General features: G+C 39.5%; 1 protein-coding gene across 1 annotated transcript; it reads left to right on the top strand.

The window, feature by feature from the left end:
• The first annotated feature begins 12524 nt into the window (after positions 1–12524).
• LOC127766774 (cytochrome P450 714B2) lies at positions 12525–20972 on the top strand. The gene is made up of 5 exons (XM_052291916.1): positions 12525–13067; positions 18536–18762; positions 19437–19684; positions 19811–20156; positions 20331–20972. The coding sequence occupies exons 1-5, from the start codon at positions 12719–12721 to the stop codon at positions 20760–20762; spliced, it is 1602 nt and encodes a 533-aa protein (XP_052147876.1). The 5' UTR covers positions 12525–12718; the 3' UTR covers positions 20763–20972.
• Positions 20973–23157: the final 2185 nt, after the last annotated feature.

Genomic DNA, 23157 nt, shown 5'->3' with positions numbered 1-23157 from the left:
GCGGCAAGCCAGCTTCACTTCAGTTCAGTTCAAAGAATGGAACATTGCTAGGCTGCTGGAGATGGATTCTAATCTCTCGATACAGTAGGCCGGGCTTACGTAAACGAGAGTGGCGTGCTGGCCTGTGGAGACGACGGGCACTGGCCGCCAGCCGCCGTGATCAGCCTCGTCGGCGTAGGCTAACCGTCTCTGCTCCACGGTGGCGCTGGCGCCGGCGCCACCGTGCTCCGCCGTCCCCGGCGTCACCGATGCAGCTGCAGCTCCAAATGTAAGGCGTCTCGATCACATCACGGCGGATGAAACACTCAATGAACAGCTCGCTTACCTTTTCTTGCTCTTCTTCCCGGCGCGCCGTTGCTCTCCCTCGCTGCCCGCTGCCTCGTTGTGCTCTTAACCGAGGTGGCGGCGGCGACAGCGCCGGTTTTGGCGGCGATCTTCTTCCTCGCCGGCGCGCTCGGCCGCTGTGGTGTGGTCGGAGCGGCGCCGCCGGCGCCGGAGCCGGAGCCTACTTTGCTGCCATCGAATTTCCCGTTTAGCTTGGCCGGCGACTGGCTCACCAGATTTTTCTGGCGCCACGCTGCGAGCTCTGACTCCGAGTACATCTGGTTGCTCTTCAGGGACAGGAATACCTGCTTGGCTTGATGTAGCAGTGACATTGCCTGCAAAAGAGAGGAAACAAAGAAAACGTCCATGCGAATTAGTGAGCTTATTATCATCAAAGCAGGACTCATACATGATACATCTATGATGTGATTGTGATCTACTCCGTACTATCTAAGTTTTGATACAACCGACCTCTCTGTAAGGTATAGTGTCCTCGCTGTTTATGGACATTGCTTTCTGGAACACCATGTAAACATCATTCTGCAGTTGCATATGAATTTCAGGAAGCCGATAAAACTGATAATATTCAGCTTTATATGTTCAGAAGAGAGGATGATTTGGGAAATGAGCAACGAGGTGGACCTCGAATTGCTCCAGTGTGTTGTACATGCCATCCTTGTTCTTCTGCCTTAATGTTGCAAAGTCACCGGGCCTGTTCACCCGTTCTGCATAATCAGTTACCTGCGGTAACATGTCAAATTATCTTTCTATAAGATAATAACACATAGTAAATCAGCACATGAAACCAAGAAATAAGTGATTTGTTAATGTTTTTTTTCATGAGAGAACAAACAGCGTATTATCATTCTTTAACATGAACTTAAATATTTTTTGATATATTCCTCCATGGCTTACTTGGATGTCATCAGGCATTGCAAATAACTCATGAGTGTCTCTCCTGCAACAGAGGAAAAGATAAGATAATATAAGCATATATATATCCTTAACATCAGTCATCATACAAAATCTGTGCTCCGATTGATGTGGAAGCCAAAAGAACACGATAGTTCAAACTTACATCTCTAGTGTATCAAGAATGTACTCAATGATTTGTACTGCTGAACTTTTGCTTGACAAATTATCTGAAAGACGAAGCGGCAGAATTCAGATATGCTGCTTTCTCTCTCTCTCTCTTACAGAAATTCAGATTTGCACAAGCAACACCACATCGAGACAACAAAAAGAAACAAATATTCTTACTGATATCGGTTGTTGCACACAGTGCTTGGCTAGACGAAGCTTCTCCCTGCAAATGCTGAAGAACATACAGATCAAGATGAGATGAGAACGGCAAGGTTGATGAGAGTTCATCAGGGTACCTAATGACTGCCTAGACAGACAATTACCTGGTTTTCTTCATTCCTTTTTCTCTTCCCTCGAACACCAGCAATGCTGTTTCGGATTATCTGCCAAGGATCTAGGAGACAACCAGTGGCAGTAGTGTCATCGTTCTTCTGCTCTTCAAGCTTCAGTAATCTAGCACTTCGCCTCTTCCCTTTTCCAGACATCTCTTCACCTCTTCTTCTAAGGGCCACAATGGCAATAGTACCACACAACAGTAGAGTTTATGTTCCATGATATACAATATAAAGGAAAAGATGTAACTACTCCAGCTGGTAGCCCATCTATGCCTATTATTTTAATGCATTCTTGCCATGGAATTGTTGATTGGACAATAGAGGCAATGCAACGCCATTATCTTGTAGGACATTAAAGCTTGCTATTCTGGTATAGCAGATTATGGATAATAAGCAATGCGAGAGTGATAACTTAGGAGTTAAGATGACAAATTCACAGAGAGTACAAAGGAAAGGAAGGAAGTTCACAGTCCATCTTGGAAATGCGACAAGGGTCCTAAAATACTTTATCTTCTATGTGTCACAAAATATGAGTTCCGTTTTTTTTTGTGAAAAAAATACTCCTCTATAAGCTATTTTAAGCATGCTTATAAGAGCTTTGGTTGTGTATTACTAATTTACTATTACTAACATACCGGTTTCACCTGATTTTTCCATATGTGAGCTCTTCCCATAAATTGGCTAAATGCTGGTATACTCTGGCATATGAGGATTTGTCAAATGGCCATGACCCAAAAAAACAGTTGGGTGCAGCAAATGTGCAGTGATGTATTAGAGAAGTTATGGCCTCGTTTTTACTGACATTAGTTCGAAGGTCATAAATAGGACAGCCTATATTCTCTTGTATCACCATGACAAGCAATGGTATACAACATCACCATATCACTATTGGCCTCTTTCAATGCCAACAAGTCATCTTGTAGAATTTTCAAACGCTGCATTTCATAGACGTCCAAAACAAAGCACAAATGGATAGGTGTAAAAATGTCAACAGTCAAAATCAATGTCACGGTTCTGGGCCATATAAATTAGGCCGCGATGCTGGGTGACAAATGGGCTGGCTTGAGGCCCAACCAGTGGTAGAGCTAGGATTTATAGGATATTCGGGTTTTCTTCTTTAAGAAATTAAGGGTTTCCCCACCTGAATTTTGGTTGAAAGATAATCAAGTACAGAATTCTTTACATGAACAAATCATATGGATAGAAGGGAGGAAGAGAGGATTTCTTTGCAAGAAGAAACTACAATCCTATCCTCGATGTGTAGAAGCTTTTATGTCAATAAAATGTGTAGAGGCTGGGCCCATAGTGTTGCTCGATGCATTCGGATTCTTGTGTAGATTCATCTTTGGGGATTCTACACAAGAATCGCCGAAAACAGGTTTGCACAATCTCTTTCTTGTGTAGATTCATCTTCTTAGGGAGGCATTCGGATTTGTAAACTACTATAGTAGCTTGCTTAGATATAGTGATATCTATACAATATGTCGATGGTATTGATACACACCATTTTCTTAATTATACCACTCATATCGCAACATGTGTGTATATATATATATTAAAAGAAGGAATTTGATGACTTGTTATAATTGGCATCAAACCATTTTTTAAAAAAGAAAATTTGGTAGGAGCTCTGCATGTTAATTTAAGGTGTCAAGAGTACCAAACAATCAGACTTTTGGGAGATTATATTGCACTGGTTGACAACTTTATGTAGCAAGGATATTTTAACTTCTTGTGTTGACGAAGAAAAAAACTTACAACCACAAAGAAACTACTGGCAATTGAATGGATCTTCTTCTTTAAGATAATTGGCATCAATTACATAACAAAATGGAGAGAAAAACAACTAGGTGGGTGAAGCTAGCTACAACCAAGCTCTATTGCTATATGCACAGAGGAAATAGAAGAATATACAACATTCAGAGATATATACTAGTCTTAACTAATTGCTCATCAATTGCTGAAGCCAATAAGCGAGTGAGCTAACCAAATTAGCATGAATGGTGCCAAACTGGGAGGGACTAGGGAGAGCCCGTTGCTCGATCTTTTGGACAGAGAATAGCTAGAAGGGGATAAAGTTGGGTTGTTAGAGGTATAGATATTAAATCTAGCTAGGATATGGAGGTATGTATTACTAGTATACCCTATGTATGCTAGGTTTATGTCTAAAGTTTATGGGTATTCGGAATACCCATAAGTTACATTGGATCTGTAGGTTGCTTCTAGTGACAACAGATTAACTCCGTGCAAAATTGCACTGGACAATCTGGAGTACTTTATCTTTTCTTTTAAGGAAAAAAAAAAGGGTCCAGGTGACACCACGTAAGAAGAAAGGATGGCAATCAGCTAGTTTATCTTTGAAAAAAGAAGACAACAGAACAATTCGGCCCACGTAACGCCAAACAAGGATACAAGATGAATCTTCCTGTTGGGGCACACATTCCGCATGCATTGAGAGTGAAACCAACTAATTAATTTTTTACCACTAGTGTCATCATCGTTAAGATACACATTAGAACATGTGGCTTCAGGACGTGCGTGCAAACCAAGCAGCTATAAAAACTCGAACATAATAAGTGAAGGACAAAATATATAAACAGATCATATGTATTCGATACAAACTCTAGCAAATCAATATAAAGTAATATATGCAAGCCTAACTAACCAAGAACGGGAGGATGAAGTGTAGTCTGCACTTCAATTATTATGGAGAAATGAGCGAATGAATCACAAATACTAACAGGATAAGGATCGAACAAGCTGACTTATTAGGTGCGCTTAAGTGGTCACTGTACTGGCGACCAATTTTAGGCTGCAAACGTTAGTAGCTAGGCAGGCAACTTGTTTTGAAGAGACACATACTGAGGGCCTATTCGGTTCAAGGAATAGGAAAAACGTAGAAATAATATAGAAATACACATGCAAAATAAAGGATTAGAACATAGGAATTTTTTCTACAATGAGCTAAACAAAAGAGAATGAAGTGGATGTTTTCATTCTTATGGAATTAGTACATTTTAGAGGTTTTTTTGGAGGATTGGCATAATGTTCCTATGGAAAATTTTTCTTTGAATCCTACAAACCGAATGCATGAATAGTGCTTATTCCAAAGGGATTGAGATTTCCTTTAAGAATCCTTCAAAACGAATAAGGCCTGACATTATTTAGAGCAGGGTACATAGCTGAAGGAAGTTAGCCCTATATGTTTTATTTACATTGCCTCAAGTCAAGATGATATTAAGAGGCATCGACTACTTAAAAAATGACCTTTTGCTAGCGGTGACCTCATCGACGGCGGATCCAACGATAGGGACCACGAGCAGGTGGCAGCAACGGCCTCAACGACGCGGATCCGATGACTGTGACCTCAACGATGGTGGATCCGGCGCAGGGGAGCTCGAAGACGGCATGGGCGCCTACACCACCGTGCGGCAATGGATTTTTGGTGGCGGCGGTGGGGGTGGCTAGGGTTTTCTGGGTTGGGGGCTAGGGTTTGGTTTTTGGAATTTTTTTCGCCGAAATTCTTTTTCATATGGGCAGCATAACACGTTCTCCTGCAAAAAGATCTTTTTGCTCGTGGTTGTGTTATCCGATTGAAGAATTCCTATTTTCGCAAACACTTGGACACAGGCAGGTTTACCTACTCGAGAAAATGGGTTCTGGATCGACATTGATCGACAACTAAAAAACAAGAGTATGTACTGTAAGAAGTAAGAATAAATCCATAACTACCAATAGGTAAACTCACCGGGGTCTACAATTCATATTGCTGATCACTCAGATCCTTGAATTACATCGAGCTTATCCAGCTGTATCATGAACGCTCGCTGATCAATTTAGAGCAAGTACTCTAAAAATACCATATAAGATTAGATGATGAGGTGAAAGGGAGAAGTGAGAAGAGAGAGGATGAGCCACCACTACACAAATTCCAAGAGCAAAGTGAGATGGTATGAGAGTGAACCAACAAAAAATTATTGGGATTTGTGTGTTGAAGGTAAATTGATGTACATGTTATATCTTAATCAATGATTATTCCTAGTAAATGATATGACTAAAATTAAAGGTAATTGTCACCTTCACTATAAAACTTGCTCTTGGTGCTTTCACAATGCGCTGAGATGTCGTTCAGCCTCAGCACGATAGGTCAGAGATTCCATGCCACGTCTGCCATTCTCGTTGCCCTATGAAGATTGCGGAGACAAGATGAGCCATAGGTTCTTGCTCAAAATTTGCAGGTCTGGCCTACACTCATGTCCCTTGCCGCTAGAGAAGGGAGGATAGGGACCTCATCGCCAACTTGCGCTCCACGCCGCCAACCTCATTGGCTAGGGGAGGAGGGTGACCGGGCGTCATCCTCATGGTCGTGGAGCACTTGGGCCGCGTCGGCAACATCACGGCCGTGGACGATGAGTATGAGCTCGAGGAGGTGGTGGTGGCCTTGACTCGTCCGCCACAGTAGCCCAATGGTGGCCTTCTCAAACCCTCAGCCCATCCACAGCTCGTGGTCACCGTCTTGTGGATCTCGCTGTCGCCATCGAGTGGTGAAGGGAGATGGGTGCCAGCAGGGGAGTGGAGGTGGTGAATGCAGATTTTCTCGGTGAGGGATGGAGGTTGGGGATGGGTGAAGGGAGCTTGTTGGGCTGTCGATGGTGCCCTAACCGCCCACCTTGATCTACGTTGGAGAAGCCCGCACGGCTCGATGGGGAAGGCGGTGGGGCTGGAGAAGCTTGTCGGCTCATCCTACTGCCCTCGACAAATGCTACTGAGCTCATCGTTGTTCCCCCGCGCCGCACCGTTGAACTCATCAGCGCGTCGACTAGGTGGGGTGGAGAGGAGAGGATAGGAGAGGCGTCGGTTGGGGGAGGAGGAGAGGGCCCTGGCCGTGAGGAAGACATGAGGGGGAGAGGGAGAGGAGCTCGAGCTAGCTCGTCCCAAATCTGCACCGCCAAGTCTTGCCATCCCCCACTCCCGAGCCGTCGATCTCGCCTTCAACATGCTCCATGCGCGTGCCAGCCAGGGGAGGAGGGCCGGTCGGGGGAGGAGATGAGGAGCATTGGTCAGAAGGAGATGGGAGCCGGGAGTCACCGCCGGTAGCGATTAGCGAGATTGAGGGAGATGCTGAGAGGATAAGGGAGAGAGGGGGATGGAGATTTTTGTATTTTTTTCTGGATTCTAGGGTGTTCGGTGTAAATTTTGAATCTCCACACAAATTGAGAAAATATGATAACTAAAACAAAAGGTATTAAGGACTAGAATATAAAATCAAAACCATCCTTAAAGCAACTTGTCTTGCTGAAAACTCAAATTTTAAACCCATAAACCTAGTCTACATGGTACTATAATGCTTCTCATATTAGTGTGTTTGAGAGAGAGGAATAAAGAATATTGAGAAGATACTTAAAATAAGATAAGATATTAGTGCGTAATTATTTAAGTATTAAATATTTTAAACTTCAAAAATAGATAGTATAATTTTTAAAGCAACTTTTATATAAAAAGGTTTTTTTAAATACACTGCTTAGTAGTTTAAAATATATACGTGCGAAAAAATATCTGTTCAACTCTGGAAACGCAGCCGGTTGGCCTTATCGTCTCAACCGGTTGGCCTCATACTGTACGGGGCAGCTATTAGCTCTCCACTCACGGTGACACTCGAGCCTAGTGCCTACCGCCCGGGGCCTGCAGATCAACCACTCAACCACCACTTGGCCACAAACATCATATCAGCTCAGCTGATCGAAACGATTCCCGGCGAATATATCCAACAAATTCAGTACGGAGATCCTCCTATGAATAGTACTAACTCCATCCCAAAATAAGTGCAGTCATGGTTTTCAGCATCCAACTTTAATTGTTCGTCTTATTTGAAAATTTTTTGAAAGAAATTAAAAACATAAGTCACGAGTAAAGTATTATTCATATTTTATCATCTTATAACAATAAAACTGCTAATTATAAAAAAATTTCAAATAAAACGGACGATCAAAGTTGGGCGCAGAAACTCATGGTTGCACTTATTTTGGGACGGAGGTAGTATACAGTAGTCCGTCCTAAAATAATGGAATATACTCCCTCCGTCCTTAAAAAAAATTAATCTAGAACTGAATATGACACATTATAGTACGACGAATCTGGACATATATTTGTCCAGATTCGTAGTACTAGGATGAGTTATATTTAATACTGGTTGGGTTTTTATGGGACGGAGGGAGTAACATCATATGGAATATTTTCTCGTACTACGAATCTAGACAGGTTGTCTGTTCAAATTCGTAGTATTAGAAAATATCATATCCGATTGTAGATTCTTATATTTTAAGATATAAGGAGTAACATATTCTGGGGTTTAAAAATTATTCACAAATTTAAGGGGTTTTGGAGCACTATCTTCTCAATTCTGTCAGACAACAGTACATTGCTAGGAGCACTATCTTCTCAATACCTTCTATTGTGCTTGGAAATAAGGAGATCTAAGAAAAAAGACATCAATATTACGAAAGGACCTAATATCAAATAACTACAAGGGGTGAAGCTTCAAACCCAGGTCGTCTAGCCCACCATCTTATTAATCTAGCCGAAAGATCCGTGTTTCTCAAAATAACGAGATCCGTTGATTCTGTTCAATCTAACGATTTGAAACACAAAGGTACCTATTAGAAGGTATTTGATATGTGGGCTAGGTAATTTAGTGGAAGGTTAAGTAGATAATTTGTATCATTACCACGTCAAAGTGTGAAAGGCAAAACGGTAAAAATATATTAACAGGAATTTAAAGATGACACTCAGGAGCTAGCAACGCTGATTACAGGGTGTCAATATCGATCACGAATTGCTGCAGATCATGTACCAAAACTAAGTAATTGATCAGGAATTACGAAATTAATAGTAAAAATAAGTAATTTATTGGCATGATAGGTCATGTAACTACTTATAAAACTATATAATTAATCATATGTAACTAAATATTAATTAACTGATATAATAGTTCAAGATGCAATAAATTTATAAATCTATGGTGATTAGGAAGATGAAAATCAGGGATAAGGGGTTCATCGCCGTGGGAGAAGAAATGAACAAATGCAAGGGAATTAGAGAAAATCACGTCTAAGGACAAAAAAATCACGTCTAAGGACAAATCACAATGCAAACCATGTTTGCGTAATTTTTTTTCCTTAATTACCCTCCCAAAATCAACGGTGGATTTTTAGGAGTTTGGGAGGTATGTGAGATACCTTACAATTAATCACTGTAAAAGGATATTGTTTTTTCTAATCAAGTAATAAACTCTTCAATACATCAAAGCAATTTTATGTTTAACTTTACTAAACAATCTAAAATCCTTTATATTTATGGATATAAAGCGAGCAGTGAAACTAATCCAGAGGGCGGCAGGCAGGTGTAAAGCCTGCACGCTGTTGTACGAGGCGAGGAGAGGAATTGATGAATGGCACATGGGCTGGCTGCGGCTGGTGGCCGGCCGGGCTTTGCTCAGCTTGGTCAGGCCAGGCATGCAGGGCAAAGGCAATGCAATGCAAAGGCCCCCAGATGATCTAATGTTTCGTACTGCCTCACAGTTGTGGGCGCAACTCCAGCCGGACAGCCCAGAACCAACCTGTAATCCATCAGCGCTCTATCTCTCTCACTGCAACTGTACTGTCATCGGGTATCTTGTTTTACAGCTATTGGGCATGTAAATCTACCTGCCACCATCCACATTTCCCTTATCGTTTCCTGTAATAAAAAATTAAGGCTTCACCTTGGTTGCATTTTCTAAAGTACCAGATAATTGCCTATACGTTTGCAACAGAAATCTAAATTTGTCATGCAACTCATGCAAGGTAAAAGAAATATTCCAGGTTGACATTTGGTGTATAAGTATGGTTGTTTTTCTCCTCTTTCCGCCCTATTTGGTTAACGCAGAATGCAAAGGGTTGGTTTTCATTTGGTTGCAGGTGTGGGTCTCTTAGCACCAATTAATTCCTCCTTTTTCCTATATGCAGTTTTTATATTAGTCCTGGGACTCTTTTTATATAGAGGGTGGGTTGTTTTTTTTTTTTAATGGGCTAGCTAGGTTTTTACGCGGAGCAAATTTTTAATTTGCTGCGTGAGCAACGGGAGAGGGATGACAGACGAACGGACGAAACTCCACTTCGATAGTACCATAAGAAATTAAATTTTTAAATGTGTTATTTTAAATAGTTTTGGGTTAAAAAATTAGTCATCTTCTTAACAATCGTGAAATAAAGGCTTGAGCAATAAAAGAGGCCAAGAAAACTCTTAAAATTAACTTTAAAAACCAAATTCTAAAATTTAAAATAAATGTAGCCTTTTAGAAAGAAATGTGCCAAGAAGGCTATAAATCATCTCCCACGATAGCTACAAGGATGATAGCAACACACATGTAAGGACTAAGGATCCGCCAATTCAGCAACACATAAAACTCTTGCAGTCTCATTGTTTGTCCTATATGAAATTAAGCGCTGCGAAAATTTAATTTAAAATTTAATTTTGGAGATGATTTTAGGATATTTTTGATGTATTTACTTTTTCAGCATCCGACTTTTAAGTCTTCAAGGATATATATATACTAATCTTGGGTCGCTAATAAATCATTTGGCATTATAATGATCAGCTCGTCGCCAATCGATGGAGCTCTTGATATTTTTGGATTGTCCGATTTAGACAAACGATGTAATATATATATTCCTATATATCCGTTGTATGCATGCACGGCCGCACAAGCATGATACTTAGCTAGCTAGAGACATCCAACATCAACACTTACTTTTAAATAATAGTACAACGTATGTGGAGAAATATATGTATGGCAGATCGATTGAAAGACTACTCCAAAAGCACTGATATATTGTGTGATTATACTTTGTGCTCATGTCCAATTTTCGCCTTTTCTTCTTTCGTGAGATCGATCGCAGAGAGGATCGAATCTATCTGCCATTGATATGTGGGGAGCGCTCTCTTTAAGTAATGTCCATAGAATTCAGATACGTGCTCAAAACATGCCTCTTCGGCCTTCCTTTTTGTCCATATAACTAATATGTTAATAATATATATAGGCTTTATTTTTTTCCTTTTGCACTCCCACGTGTGGAATCACATTTTTTTTTGTCCTGTTTGTTAGTCGATATCAAAAATATGTCCAAGCAAAAACAAAAGATATCATTAATGTATGGACTTCGTTTCTCCTTTCGGAATCAAAGCAATGCGCATAATACTGATTTTCCTCTTTTTTTAAAAAAATATGGATTTTCTTCTCCTTCAACTTGTTCTTAGTTGATATACGGCTGAGTTCTTTTTTCACTTTCCCAACTCATCTCTCTCATTTTTCGCACGCGTGTTTTTTAAACTGCTAAACGGTGTGTATTTTGCAAGAATTTTCTATATGAAAGTTTCTTTAAAAATTATGTTAATATATTTTTTAAAAAAATAGCTAAATTTAATTAATCATGCATTAGTGCATACATCGTTTTGTGTACCGGAGATGGACTTCATTTCTCCCTTTTTCACTCGGTTTCTTTTACGAAACATTTTGTACTTACAATTGCAGATCCAAGGCCTCTGCTCGTACATTGAATCAAGGTGCACACATATTCACACTCTAAATAAATATCAATTTTACAATTCTTGAGGAGGCAACATGAGATACTAAAAATTTATTATAAAATTTGATACCTAACAGTAACTACCCATCCATCCCAAAAAAAAGTCCAATCCTAACCACGAACCTGGACACATGCATATGTCCATGTTAGTAGCTACGAACCTGGACTCGTAGCTAGAGTTTATCTTTTTCTGGGACAAGGTAGTAGGTACCCAGAAATACCAAATTTACAATAAAAAACATGGTACCTCATGTACATCCTTAAAGACCGTAAAATTGCTCCTAAATAAATGGCACACTGTCAGGGTTTTGGTTTTTTGTTACCGTCGGTTAGCGGTATAACCAAACCACTTACCAAGCAAAACCAATAAAAACTAGACAAATTTTACACAAAAAATATTATCTTAAAAATAAAAATTAAACTTGGTGAATATACATTGTGATTTCCGTTACCACACACTAATAGCAAATCCCTGTTGCCGAACGTAAACCGACGATAATGCAAACCCTGGACACACTATGCCAATTATTGATCCGATCGAATGGGTGAAAGCAAACACCCCATGCATCTTTACCCCTTTTGCACCCATGCATTGCTTGTGAAAAACTAGTGACTACAGGCGACCAAAGCCCCATCCTGCCATCCGTATCCAATGATCGATGTGACTAATTTTTACACCCGAAAAGGCGAAAATATAATGAGCAGCTAGGTTGTCGCACGTCTTTGCCGGGATAAGATCGGTTAGTTGAGAGCTGCACTTCAGCTAGCTCTCCCCTGATCTGTTCATTCATCACAGAGACGAGATGGATATTCACCAACAAAGCTAAAACATAAGGGATCCGATCAACATAATGGATAGACATTGCACTTTGGAGGCATTGTATTATTACACCCCCTAGCTAACATAACATACTACCTCTTTTTCAGATTATAAGACTTTCTAGCATTGTCCGTATTCATATAGATATTAATGAATCTATGTACACATATATGTCTAGATTCATTAACATATATATGAATTTGAGCAATACTAGACAGTCTTATATTATGAAACAGACGAAGTAGCATACATACATGTACAACATGTGTGAGTGCCACTTCCCTTCTTTTTTTTCAGTATCCCTTTATTTTTGCGCCAAAGTCACCATTTGGACTCTAGCTCTCGCAACCCCCTCTCCCCCCCGGCTGGAGTACACCGTCTATACATACACGCACAACACTGACGACCAGCTGAAACACACACACACACACACACTCACATTCTCTCTGCACACACACACACACACACAAACACTAGGAGGAGAAGCTTAGTTAGTTAACGTCGTAGAGAGAGTCGTAGTGAGAGAGAGAGAGATGGAGGTGGGCATGGTGGTGGTGGTGGCGGCGAAGGTGTTGGTGAGCCTGTGGTGCGTGGGGGCGTGCTGCCTCGCGGCGTACCTGTACCGCGTCGTGTGGGTGGCGCCGCGGCGGGTGCTCGCCGAGTTCAGGAGGCAGGGCATCGGCGGGCCGCGCCCTTCCTTCCCCTACGGCAACCTCGCCGACATGCGGGAGGCCATCGCCGCCGCCAGGCAGCAGCTGGCGGAGGCGCGACGCCGACGACGAGCACGCGACGGCGGCGGCGGCGGCGGCGACGGCGGCGGCATCGTGCACGACTACCGCCCCGCCGTGCTGCCCTTCTACGAGAAGTGGAGGAAAGACTACGGTACGTGCTCTCTCTCGATCGCCTCACCAGCTGCTCGATCGAACGATCGTTTAATTAATTTTGGTGGTGCATGTGTGTGATCTATCTATCATTCTATCATTGCTCTGCTTACGTTGGCGTTAGCGTTTTAATTTATTTTGTTGCCTAGTTAGTTAATATAAAAAAAATATTCAATGTTTTCTTCAATTAATTAATCTTCCAAAGAGGCTGGGCAGTGGGCACGTACTGCATACAAAGGCCAATTATTAGAAGAAACCAAAACTAACACTAATCGCATCTAAGGTAAATATGGCTATTATCAGTACTGGTGTTTTCACTCAAGTTTGTTTGACCATGATGTACTATTGGACTGTTGGTCTATATATCTCCGCAACCGTTGGCGATATCAATTATATTTGACAGTAAATGTAAAAGTGAGTATAAGAGTAACCATAAGTATATTATATTATATTTAAAATGTGGGTTCAGGGAACCATGGGTCCCACAAATTTAGGTACTAGTAGCTAGAGACCTATGGAATCTGGGCTTCTCTAGGATTGGTTAAAAATAACATCACTGAGTTAACAGATTATGGCAGCAGCCGTGCAACTCAGTGAGTGCAATATACTACAGTAACAGAACACAGAGTCGCTCAATAATTGATTCATTACTGAGCTAGCCAAGCCACTGAGACAGAATTTCGAGTAGCCAAAACGGAAAAGGTTTAATTTCTTCTTTCAATGAAAAAAAAAAGGTATTACGACGTTATATATCTACTGTGTCACCAAGTGACATCCTTTTCAGGCCCCGGAAATGATTACTTCTAAAATTAATTAATCAATCCACCATTTGCATCTTGATGTTGATCTTACTTTAATTGTAGCCATCCCAACGTTAACAGCTTGGCTAAACTACTGTTCACGTCCAACTCGTTGCTGCTAATTAAGCAACCCTCCCCGTCGCTGTTACTGTTGGATAGCAAGATTACATTAGGTGAGCTGGCCATCACCTTCTTCTACAACTTCTTTGGACCCTAGCTATTTGATAGAAAGGTGAAGATCATGACAAGTAATGTAAAGATTTGAAAGGGGTTAAAATCATAAAGAAATTAAGCTGGAATGAGTGTCGAGGTGACCAATTAATAATCTATATATAAGCTAGTACTCCTTCTGTCCCATAATATAATATAAGGGATTTTAACATTTTGCTTGCACTGTTTGACCATTCGTTTTATTAAAAAAAAGTGTGCAAATATAAAAAACAAAAATTGTGCTTAAAATACTTTGGATAATAAAGTAAGTCAAAAAAATAATAATTTTAAAAAATTAAATAAGATGAATGGTCAAACAATACAAATAAAATATCAAAATTCCTTATATTATGTAACGGGGGTGAATAATGGTCATATAGTTTTGGCCCGAAACGATGCAAAAGGACAAGTACTGCTGGGATCAAGCTGAGTATACATGCTGCACCATGTGCAACTCTGCTCCCATAAAAGTAACCTAGCCTTTTTCCCTATTTGAAAGATCGCAGTCGAGCATGCATTTAATTAAATCTGTTGTTCAGATGATATGATTTCACTAGAATGCAATCATATTAATTTGGTACCCGGCGATTAGTCAAATAGTTTTAGTTACCGCAGGAAATTGAAATTTTTGCCAGCCTGTTCAGATGCACTAGACTTCCACTTAAAACCAAGGAGAAACTTCTTCGTTAGCTTTCCAGATGCCCTTCGGAATTGATTGATTCCCTTATTTGCTCTCGTGAAATTTGCTCCTCATTCTCATTCTTTTCATATTTTATTTGTCCTTTCCGTTAGCTTTCCATCAACCTACCGTCGTTACTAGGCGGGTGAAAACACAACTTTTTCCCCTTAACTTGTTTCATGCATGGTCAGCAATTTCTATACTAGCTTGTTATGCACAAAAGGTTGAATTTCTCTCCTGAACCTAAATGGTATTTTCGTAATCAGGAGTTATGCGAAATTCTTTAAATTTAGTATATTGTGTGAAATTAATTGTCATTGACTGCTCGTCATCTTATCAGTCAGTCAAATTTAAATTTTAAAACTTAATTTTATAGCTATTTTTGTTTTTATTTTGCAGTCTAGGACTTTCAACAACTAAGCTAAGAAGCAGTATAAAAGTCTTCCCTAAAACTATTGTTGTTGCTTCATTTATTTTTGGATACATCTTAACCGTGAAAACCTAATCTATAATTTATTTATAATTAATAAACAAGCTTTGTTGATACACAGAAAATGATGCACAATGGCAAAATCATGTTTTCACACATGCACTAATTAATGCTATGTTGACAGAGAACTCACGGAAAGTACAAATAAAAAACAAAATTTGAGAATGAAGAGCATAAAAGGAAAAAAAATCCAATTTTAACATGATAAAATGAGAGAATCGATCAACTTTAGAAACAAATAAAGAATTTTTTTTCCCAAGGATCAGTCATGTAGCTATGTGAGACAGGACATGTCAATTTTCATTAACACGTTTCTCAAACTGTTAAACGATATATTTTGCGCAAAAACTTGCTTTAAAAATATATAATGAATCTATTTTTTAAGTTTATATTAATCAAAATTCAATTAATTATACAACATATCATATTTAGTAAAGCCTAAACCAATTAATTATGCACCACATCAATTCCACATCATATATACATATGATATCCCGTGGACATAAACTTTCCGTGTACACACTATGCATACCAACTAACGCATTTCACTAAAAAAATTAGAAAAAATGTACATGTACTTTTAATAGCATTATACTTATGTATAAAGTTTTAACCTTGAATTCATTATATTTTAGCCTAAGATAAAAGTTCTGATGATTTTAAGGGTATAAATAGTCCAAAATTTTGTCTTTTTTGTTGCTCCATATATAGAATGATTTTGAAGACGAGACTTTAGACATAATTATGATACAAATAAAAGTATATGTATATATTTTTCTAGAATTTTTTTGTGAAGGTTGTTAGTTGGTGTGTATAGTGTATACACGAGAAGATGTGTGTGCATAGGATACGTTCCCCTCAACTTAAAAAGTATTCATTTTATTTTATTTCTTCCTAAATATCCACTCTATCCACAAATATAGGATATATATAAGAGACTTTATGTTCAAAAATTCATATTATGTCCACGAATTTAAGAGATTTTGAAGTATACTTTACCTATATCATCTAACCACTATATTTATTGCTCACTAGTCATAGTCTTTCTTAATCAAGTAAACTTTCAAGATATGAAAGCAATTTCACCCGAGCCTTAAACTCTATAAAACCTAGAATTCACTATATATGTGGACCGAGGGAATATACAACACACCAACTGCAATCAATCGATGGTGCGACGAGTCAACAACGCTATAAAACCAATTCGCAAAAGGCCATCAAATTCAACAATCAAAGTCCCATCGGGGGCACAATCAAGTCACATCTCAATAATATGAGTATGAATCACAAAAAGATAAGAGGCATCAAGATCAATTTATTTATCGCATATAGCCGGCGCGTCTCGCAGCCTTGCATGGCGCTGACGGCTAGCTCCTGAATCCTGATGCAGAGCTATTAGCTACTACTCCTACTAGCTAGTGCACGATCGAAGATCGGTTACCCGATTGGTGGTTGGGCATGGCTTGCATAGTTAGCAATGCATGTAGCACCAAAACCCCGACATATCACGTCGTTTAGACGGGTGAGCGCCTGTTCCCGGATAGAAGCGCGCGGCCACCTACGACAACCGCATGCAACGCCGGCCGCACGTACGTGTCGATGGATGAGGCGTGAGGAAATCAAGTCCAGGCCCACAACAGCCATGGAATACCTGAAAAGAGCAATTTTTCAACGAGTACGTGAAAAGTCTTGAGAATTTTTCAACGAGAACATGAAAAGAATAAGAAAGTTGTTTTTAACATTTTTTAAAAAGATTACTCCATTTATTATTAATTAGGACCTTTATATCAGCCACTCAGCCTCGAACAACCACTTGTAATCTAGCCAACGGCATAGCATCCAGCCTTGATGGTGAGCGATGTGCCTAATTATCCCATTTCCGAACCGTTGCCGGCGTTTGCGATGTGATCGTGTGAGATCAACAGGGTGGGACGGGGACGGGGGCGGGGGGGCGCGCGGCGGCGTCCCCTGGTTGGGTGAGGTGGCGGCCGCCAGGGAGGCGTGAGACCGGCAGCGCCTGACGTACGTATTAAGTTGCATGCACCAGCCAGTTGCACCTAAAAGCCTAAAATGATAGGGAAAGGCGGGCAATTCACTTTATACACTCCAACACTCCCCCTCACGCGAGACCCCCTCAAGTCTCAAGCGTGGAATATTGGAGCGGACTACAATTATTTTTATTCAATTGCGCGCCAGCCAAGATTCGAACTCGAGACCTCTGGCTCTGATACCATATTAAGTTGTATGCACCAGCCAGTTACACCTAAAAGTCTAAGCTGATAGGGAAAGACGGTCAATTCACTTTATACACTCCAGCAGTACATGTTGTATTACTGTTGTTCCGTAGATGGTCGCCGCCGCGGGTTATTTTTGTCTATCCTGCCGGGTTTTGGCCTCTGCACGGCGCGCCTTGGTTTTCGATCGGGCGGCACGGGGCCGAATCGTACGCGGTGCCACAGTGTCAGTTCCCGGCAGGGCATCCAGCTGATGCTTTCCGATAGGGGCAGCGCTCTCGAGCCAGGCATGATACTACCAAATTGATGGTCCCAAATGTTCCTCCGTTTCCATGTTGGATTGATTTGGACAAGCGGATGCGTGTGTGGCATTTCTGGACTGGATTCTTTGTGATCAACATAGCTCCGACATGTTACACTATCATTGGTCAGTTAGCTAGCACTGGAGAGTGTATGCCGAAACCGGTACTTTAGAATATGAATAGAAATTTTGCATGATTGCAATCCTACAGAATTTTTCATAAATGCTCCTTTGAAACAAATGATTTTACCCTATTTAATTCTATGAAATTTCAATCCATGCAAGTTTTGGAAAAAATTCAACATGAGTTTTAGACCTCATGAAAAATTTCCTTTCAAGTCTTTTATTATCTCTCTAATTCCTATGGTTTCCATAGCCTAACCAAACGGTTATTTTTTTATCATGTTTATTGCAGTCTTTTATTTTATATGTGCAACCCTGCTAACCATGTATTTTTCTCCTACTCCTCTATTTTCTCAATCGTGTGTTTCAATAGCTCTGTTATCAGATCGATTGACGAATGATAAAATGATCCCTTGTCGTACTTTCAGAGGAAAACCAACATGAATACATAGGGTAGTACAGTATAACTAAAGGGAATAAGAGTGGGTTTCTGCCCTTAAAGGGCAGAAAAGGCATACGTTTCCTTTAACCAAACAGCTTCAATATATGTTCTTACGATTGAATCTAATTTTTTATCTTACAATTTTTATTCATATATGATCTTAACCGTTTAACTTTATGATCAATTGTAGGTCCAATATTCACTTACTCCATGGGGAACGTCGTGTTCCTTCACGTGAGCCGGCCTGACGTGGTTCGGGACATCAACCTCTGTGTGTCGTTGGACCTGGGCAAGAGCTCCTACCTCAAGGCGACGCACGAGCCCCTGTTCGGTGGGGGCATCCTCAAATCCAACGGAGAGGCGTGGGCACACCAGAGAAAGATCATTGCCCGTGAGTTCTTCCTGGACAAGGTCAAGGTATGTGCAACATATCGCACTGTTCCAATATCCAGATAGTATCCAACTATGATACATGCAAATAAAAATTATTATGGCAAACTGAAACTCTTGAGGTTGAGGCCCAGAATGACTCTGAAATGTCACTCTCACTATAGCCACCAAAAAAGAACTGACAGTGAGATATATGTTCAAATAGACTTGGGTTGCTAACAAAGATTTGAAGGCATCGGAGGAAAACCTTAGGCCCCAGCAAGTAGGCATTCAAAGCTATCCTCATAGTTTCAGGGAGAAATAAATATGCGGATCTACATGTTCCCGCTTAGCAAACGCAATTTAGAATTACAGTTCAACGTAAGAGAGCCTGGAGCAGAGTGACTACTACAGTCTGATCCAGCTAGATAATGTGTTACGAGCATTAAAATTTCTGATTAGGACCACTCACAACAGCAAAACTACAATATTCTGATTCACCAAGATAACGTGCGATACCCCACTCTAGTTAGGACCACTTTCAGTAACATTGGATCATTCTGATGAGCTATTTATCACACTTACATAAGGGTTTTTTATTCTTCTCCTATTGTCATCAGTAAATTAGAATTCAAAGATTTAAGAACAAGCATACAGCTAGACAGAAGACAACAATGAGTGTTACTTGCCTGCCTGATTCTTTGTTTTTTTCACATACTTAGGGCATGGTGGATCTGATGGTAGATTCTGCGCAAACACTGCTTAAGTCATGGGAAGAAGGAATAGACAAAAATGGCGGGACCATAGACATAAAGATTGATGATGACATAAGGGCTTACTCTGCAGACGTTATCTCTAGAACATGCTTTGGAAGCAGCTACATCAAAGGAAAGAATATATTTTTAAAGATCAGAGAACTACAAAAGGCTGTGTCCAAGCCAAATGTACTAGCTGAAATGACTGGCCTAAGGTTAGTAACCAAGTATGTCATTTCTTTAGTGCAAGAGTATAAATTAAAACTTTTGTCAGTTCCAGACAACATGTTGAAACTCCCATTTCAATTCAGTTGCAAGAGATAAAATTTTGAATGTTGTAGGTTTTTTCCCATAAAGAGGAACAAGCAAGCGTGGGAGCTTCACAAACAAGTGCACAAACTAATACTAGAAATTGTGAAGGAAAGCGGAGAAGAAAGGAACTTACTACGTGCAATTCTTCTTAGTGCAAGCAGCAGTAAGGTGGAGCTCGCTGAGGCAGAGAACTTTATAGTGGATAACTGCAAGAGTATATATTTTGCAGGATATGAGAGCACAGCTGTCACAGCTGCCTGGTGTCTAATGCTCCTTGGACTACATCCAGAGTGGCAGGATAGGGTACGGGAAGAAGTGCAGGAGGTCTGTGCAGGCCAGCCAGTAGACTCTCAGTCCCTTCAGAAAATGAAGAATGTATATGCTCCTTTCCTTTTCTGCATCTTCCATTCAGTCAATTAAAGAAATGCATCTTTTTAATCTTGCAAAACAAAACAAGACTTGACTATGAGCAGTCCATTAGTGCACTTTGCAATAAATTGTACATTTGTTACAATAGCTCACTAACTTCCAGGTCCTCTCTGCTTGTAGTTGACAATGGTGATCCAGGAGACTTTGCGTTTGTACCCAGCTGGTGCCTTTGTATCAAGGCAGGCCCTTCAGGAACTGAAGTTTGGGGGTGTACATATACCAAAAGGTGTCAACATCTACATCCCTGTTTCCACAATGCACCTTGATCCTAACCTGTGGGGTCCAGATGTGAAAGAATTCAACCCAGAGCGCTTCTCCAATGCACAACCCCAGCTACATTCCTACTTGCCATTTGGCGCTGGTGCTCGAACTTGCCTTGGTCAGGGCTTTGCTATGGCTGAACTCAAAACCCTAATTTCCCTCATCATCTCCAAGTTTGTATTGAAGCTCTCACCAAACTATGAGCATTCTCCAACACTGAAACTCATTGTGGAACCAGAATTTGGTGTGGACCTCAGTTTAACGAGAGTGCAAGGTGCATATAGACACTAATAGGGCATGGTGATTTGGACATAATAATGACAGTGTCTATCTAGGTCGATGGAGAGAAAATTGTAATATGATGAATGCATCTTGAAAAAAAAATGTACATATACAGCTCCATACTATTTAGGCTTGATCGTACTCATGGCATGTTTCAGAACTTAGCTTAAATGTGTTTAACTATAGGGAAGATGTCAATGGACAAATGGTTTATGTCAACATCATATGGTTATGTTGTGAGTACCAAAAGGCAACATATACTGGAAACATTAAGGTAAATGCATGTCAAATAAGTGAAGAACCCGAAATTGTTTGTCAAGAACGAGGCTCGCAGCATACCTGCATGATGAACATGCTCTGAGTACTCGTCAGTTTGCAACAGAAAATTCCATTTTCCTCCAGTGGATATTATCTAAAAGTTAACAAGTCCATGATGGGTTAATAACAAAAAGTCAGTGATAGCATTGCACAATGTTAAAGCTAACTAAGAATGACCATATACTACATAGCATAATAGGTTGGGATAAAAATAGTTCTCCAGGAAACATGTATACAATTGATAAAAGATGGATAAAAATAGTTCTCCAGCAAGCTGATTGGTTCGTTTACCCCCATTCAGTTTTACGCCACGTGTCCATGAAGCATTCGGCAAACGATCGAGTGTCTCGCGCATGTATTGCTGTCTTCGTGCGGCAGAAAACAAAAATAACAGCAGCTTCTGGATGTCGTCTCACCTCACGTCCCTGCTATCTAGGCTAAACACTCTCATTAATCTCTCATCCCCGTTCTATAAAAAAAAAATCAATCATCCCAGCTGGCCTAGCTACATTGGCCCGTGCTGTGCACCTATGCTGGCCGAGTTAGCTATCACTAACCTGTTAGCTGAACCCATACATGTGAGTATTGTAGCATATATGACAGGCTTGGAAAAAAATAAATCAAACCATATTGGTCTCATATACAATTATTTGTGGCATTAAATTAGTATTAGTTTTATAGTCAATAATAATATAATGAGAATGAATATTGATGATCAAATTTTGGTGTCAATGCCATTTTAAAAGCTAACACATCATATATTTCTCAAAAAGAGAAAGTATGGTATAGTCTGCAACAGAATAAAGAAAAAAATGCACACACTTTGACTGGGTTATAATATTCATATATTACTTAAAAATAAGACAAAAAATAATAAAATTTGTGTATAAAAAAGATAAGTATAAACAAATATAAAAACTGACAAATATAGTACTCCATCTGTTTCACAATGTAAGTCATTCTAGCATTTTCTACATTCATATTGATGTTAATGAATCTAGATAAATATCAACATCAATATGAATGTGTGAAATGCTAAAATGACTTACATTGTGAAACGGAGGAAGTAGTTCTACAAATATCAATATTTACATACTATTATAGGAATGTTGGTGTGAAATGTTCCAAAAAGAACATGAAAATTAGTTCAGAGAGTGGTTGCCCTATAATAGTCACACATCATATTTACACGATATATAAAAGAATTCATATAGCATATTACCTACATTATATAATTACTAATTTGGTTCTATATTTTGTATATGGAGTGCATATATACTGTTAAGCTATCTATGTAAAATACTGTGTCTAGCATATATGTCTACCAATTAATAGACGTATGTATCCTCTCTCCTCTCACTCACCTCCACATCAAAAAAATATACTGTGTGGCATTCTCTCCTACGGTGATCGTACCATTATTCATGCCCTTAGTGCTAAGTGTGATTGGTTAAAGCTGAAAACATGTAACTTAACCATGTTAATATCCTACTCCTCCGTTTCACAATGTAAGTCATTTTAGCATTTTTCATATTCATATTAATGTTAATGAATCTAGACATATATATATCTATCTAGATCATGGACATAAATATGAATGTGGGTAATGCTAAAATGACTTATATTGTGAACGGAGAAAGTATATTATAGAAAAGGTTAAACAATTTTTTAAGATAGCAAGAAATAAAAAATATTTTATTTTAATTTTACTAATTCTAACAGCTTATATACAAAATTTTAAAATTACAAACGTGAGACTAAATACACCGTTTGTTTGCGGATACTGTCATGCTATAATTCTTCGTAGGTATTATACAAACATAAAACTAAGTACACATTCATATTCATGGACATCAATATGAATGTGGGTAATGCTAAAATGACTTATATTGTGAAACGGAGGAAGTATATTATAGAAAAGGTTAAACAATTTTTTAAGATAGCAAGAAATAAAAAATATTTTATTTTAATTTTACTAATTCTAACAGCTTATATACAAAATTTTAAAATTACAAACGTGAGACTAAATTCACCGTTTGTTTGCGTATACTGTCATGCTATAATTCTTCGTAGGTATTATACAAAC

Source organism: Oryza glaberrima, chromosome 3 (assembly GCF_000147395.1).
Source record: "Oryza glaberrima chromosome 3, OglaRS2, whole genome shotgun sequence".
Classification (NCBI taxonomy): Eukaryota; Viridiplantae; Streptophyta; class Magnoliopsida; order Poales; family Poaceae; genus Oryza; species Oryza glaberrima.
This window is presented reverse-complemented; position numbering and strand designations above follow the sequence as displayed.

Bases quoted from the DNA above. Each gene is read 5' to 3' on its own strand.
- LOC127766774 (XM_052291916.1), top strand. From the start codon at position 12,719: ATGGAGGTGGGCATGGTGGTGGTGGTGGCGGCGAAGGTGTTGGTGAGC. The intron at 19,685-19,810 runs GTTAGTAACCAA...TGAATGTTGTAG, and splicing joins GCTGAAATGACTGGCCTAAG to GTTTTTTCCCATAAAGAGGA. The intron at 20,157-20,330 runs GTATATGCTCCT...CTCTGCTTGTAG, and splicing joins CCCTTCAGAAAATGAAGAAT to TTGACAATGGTGATCCAGGA.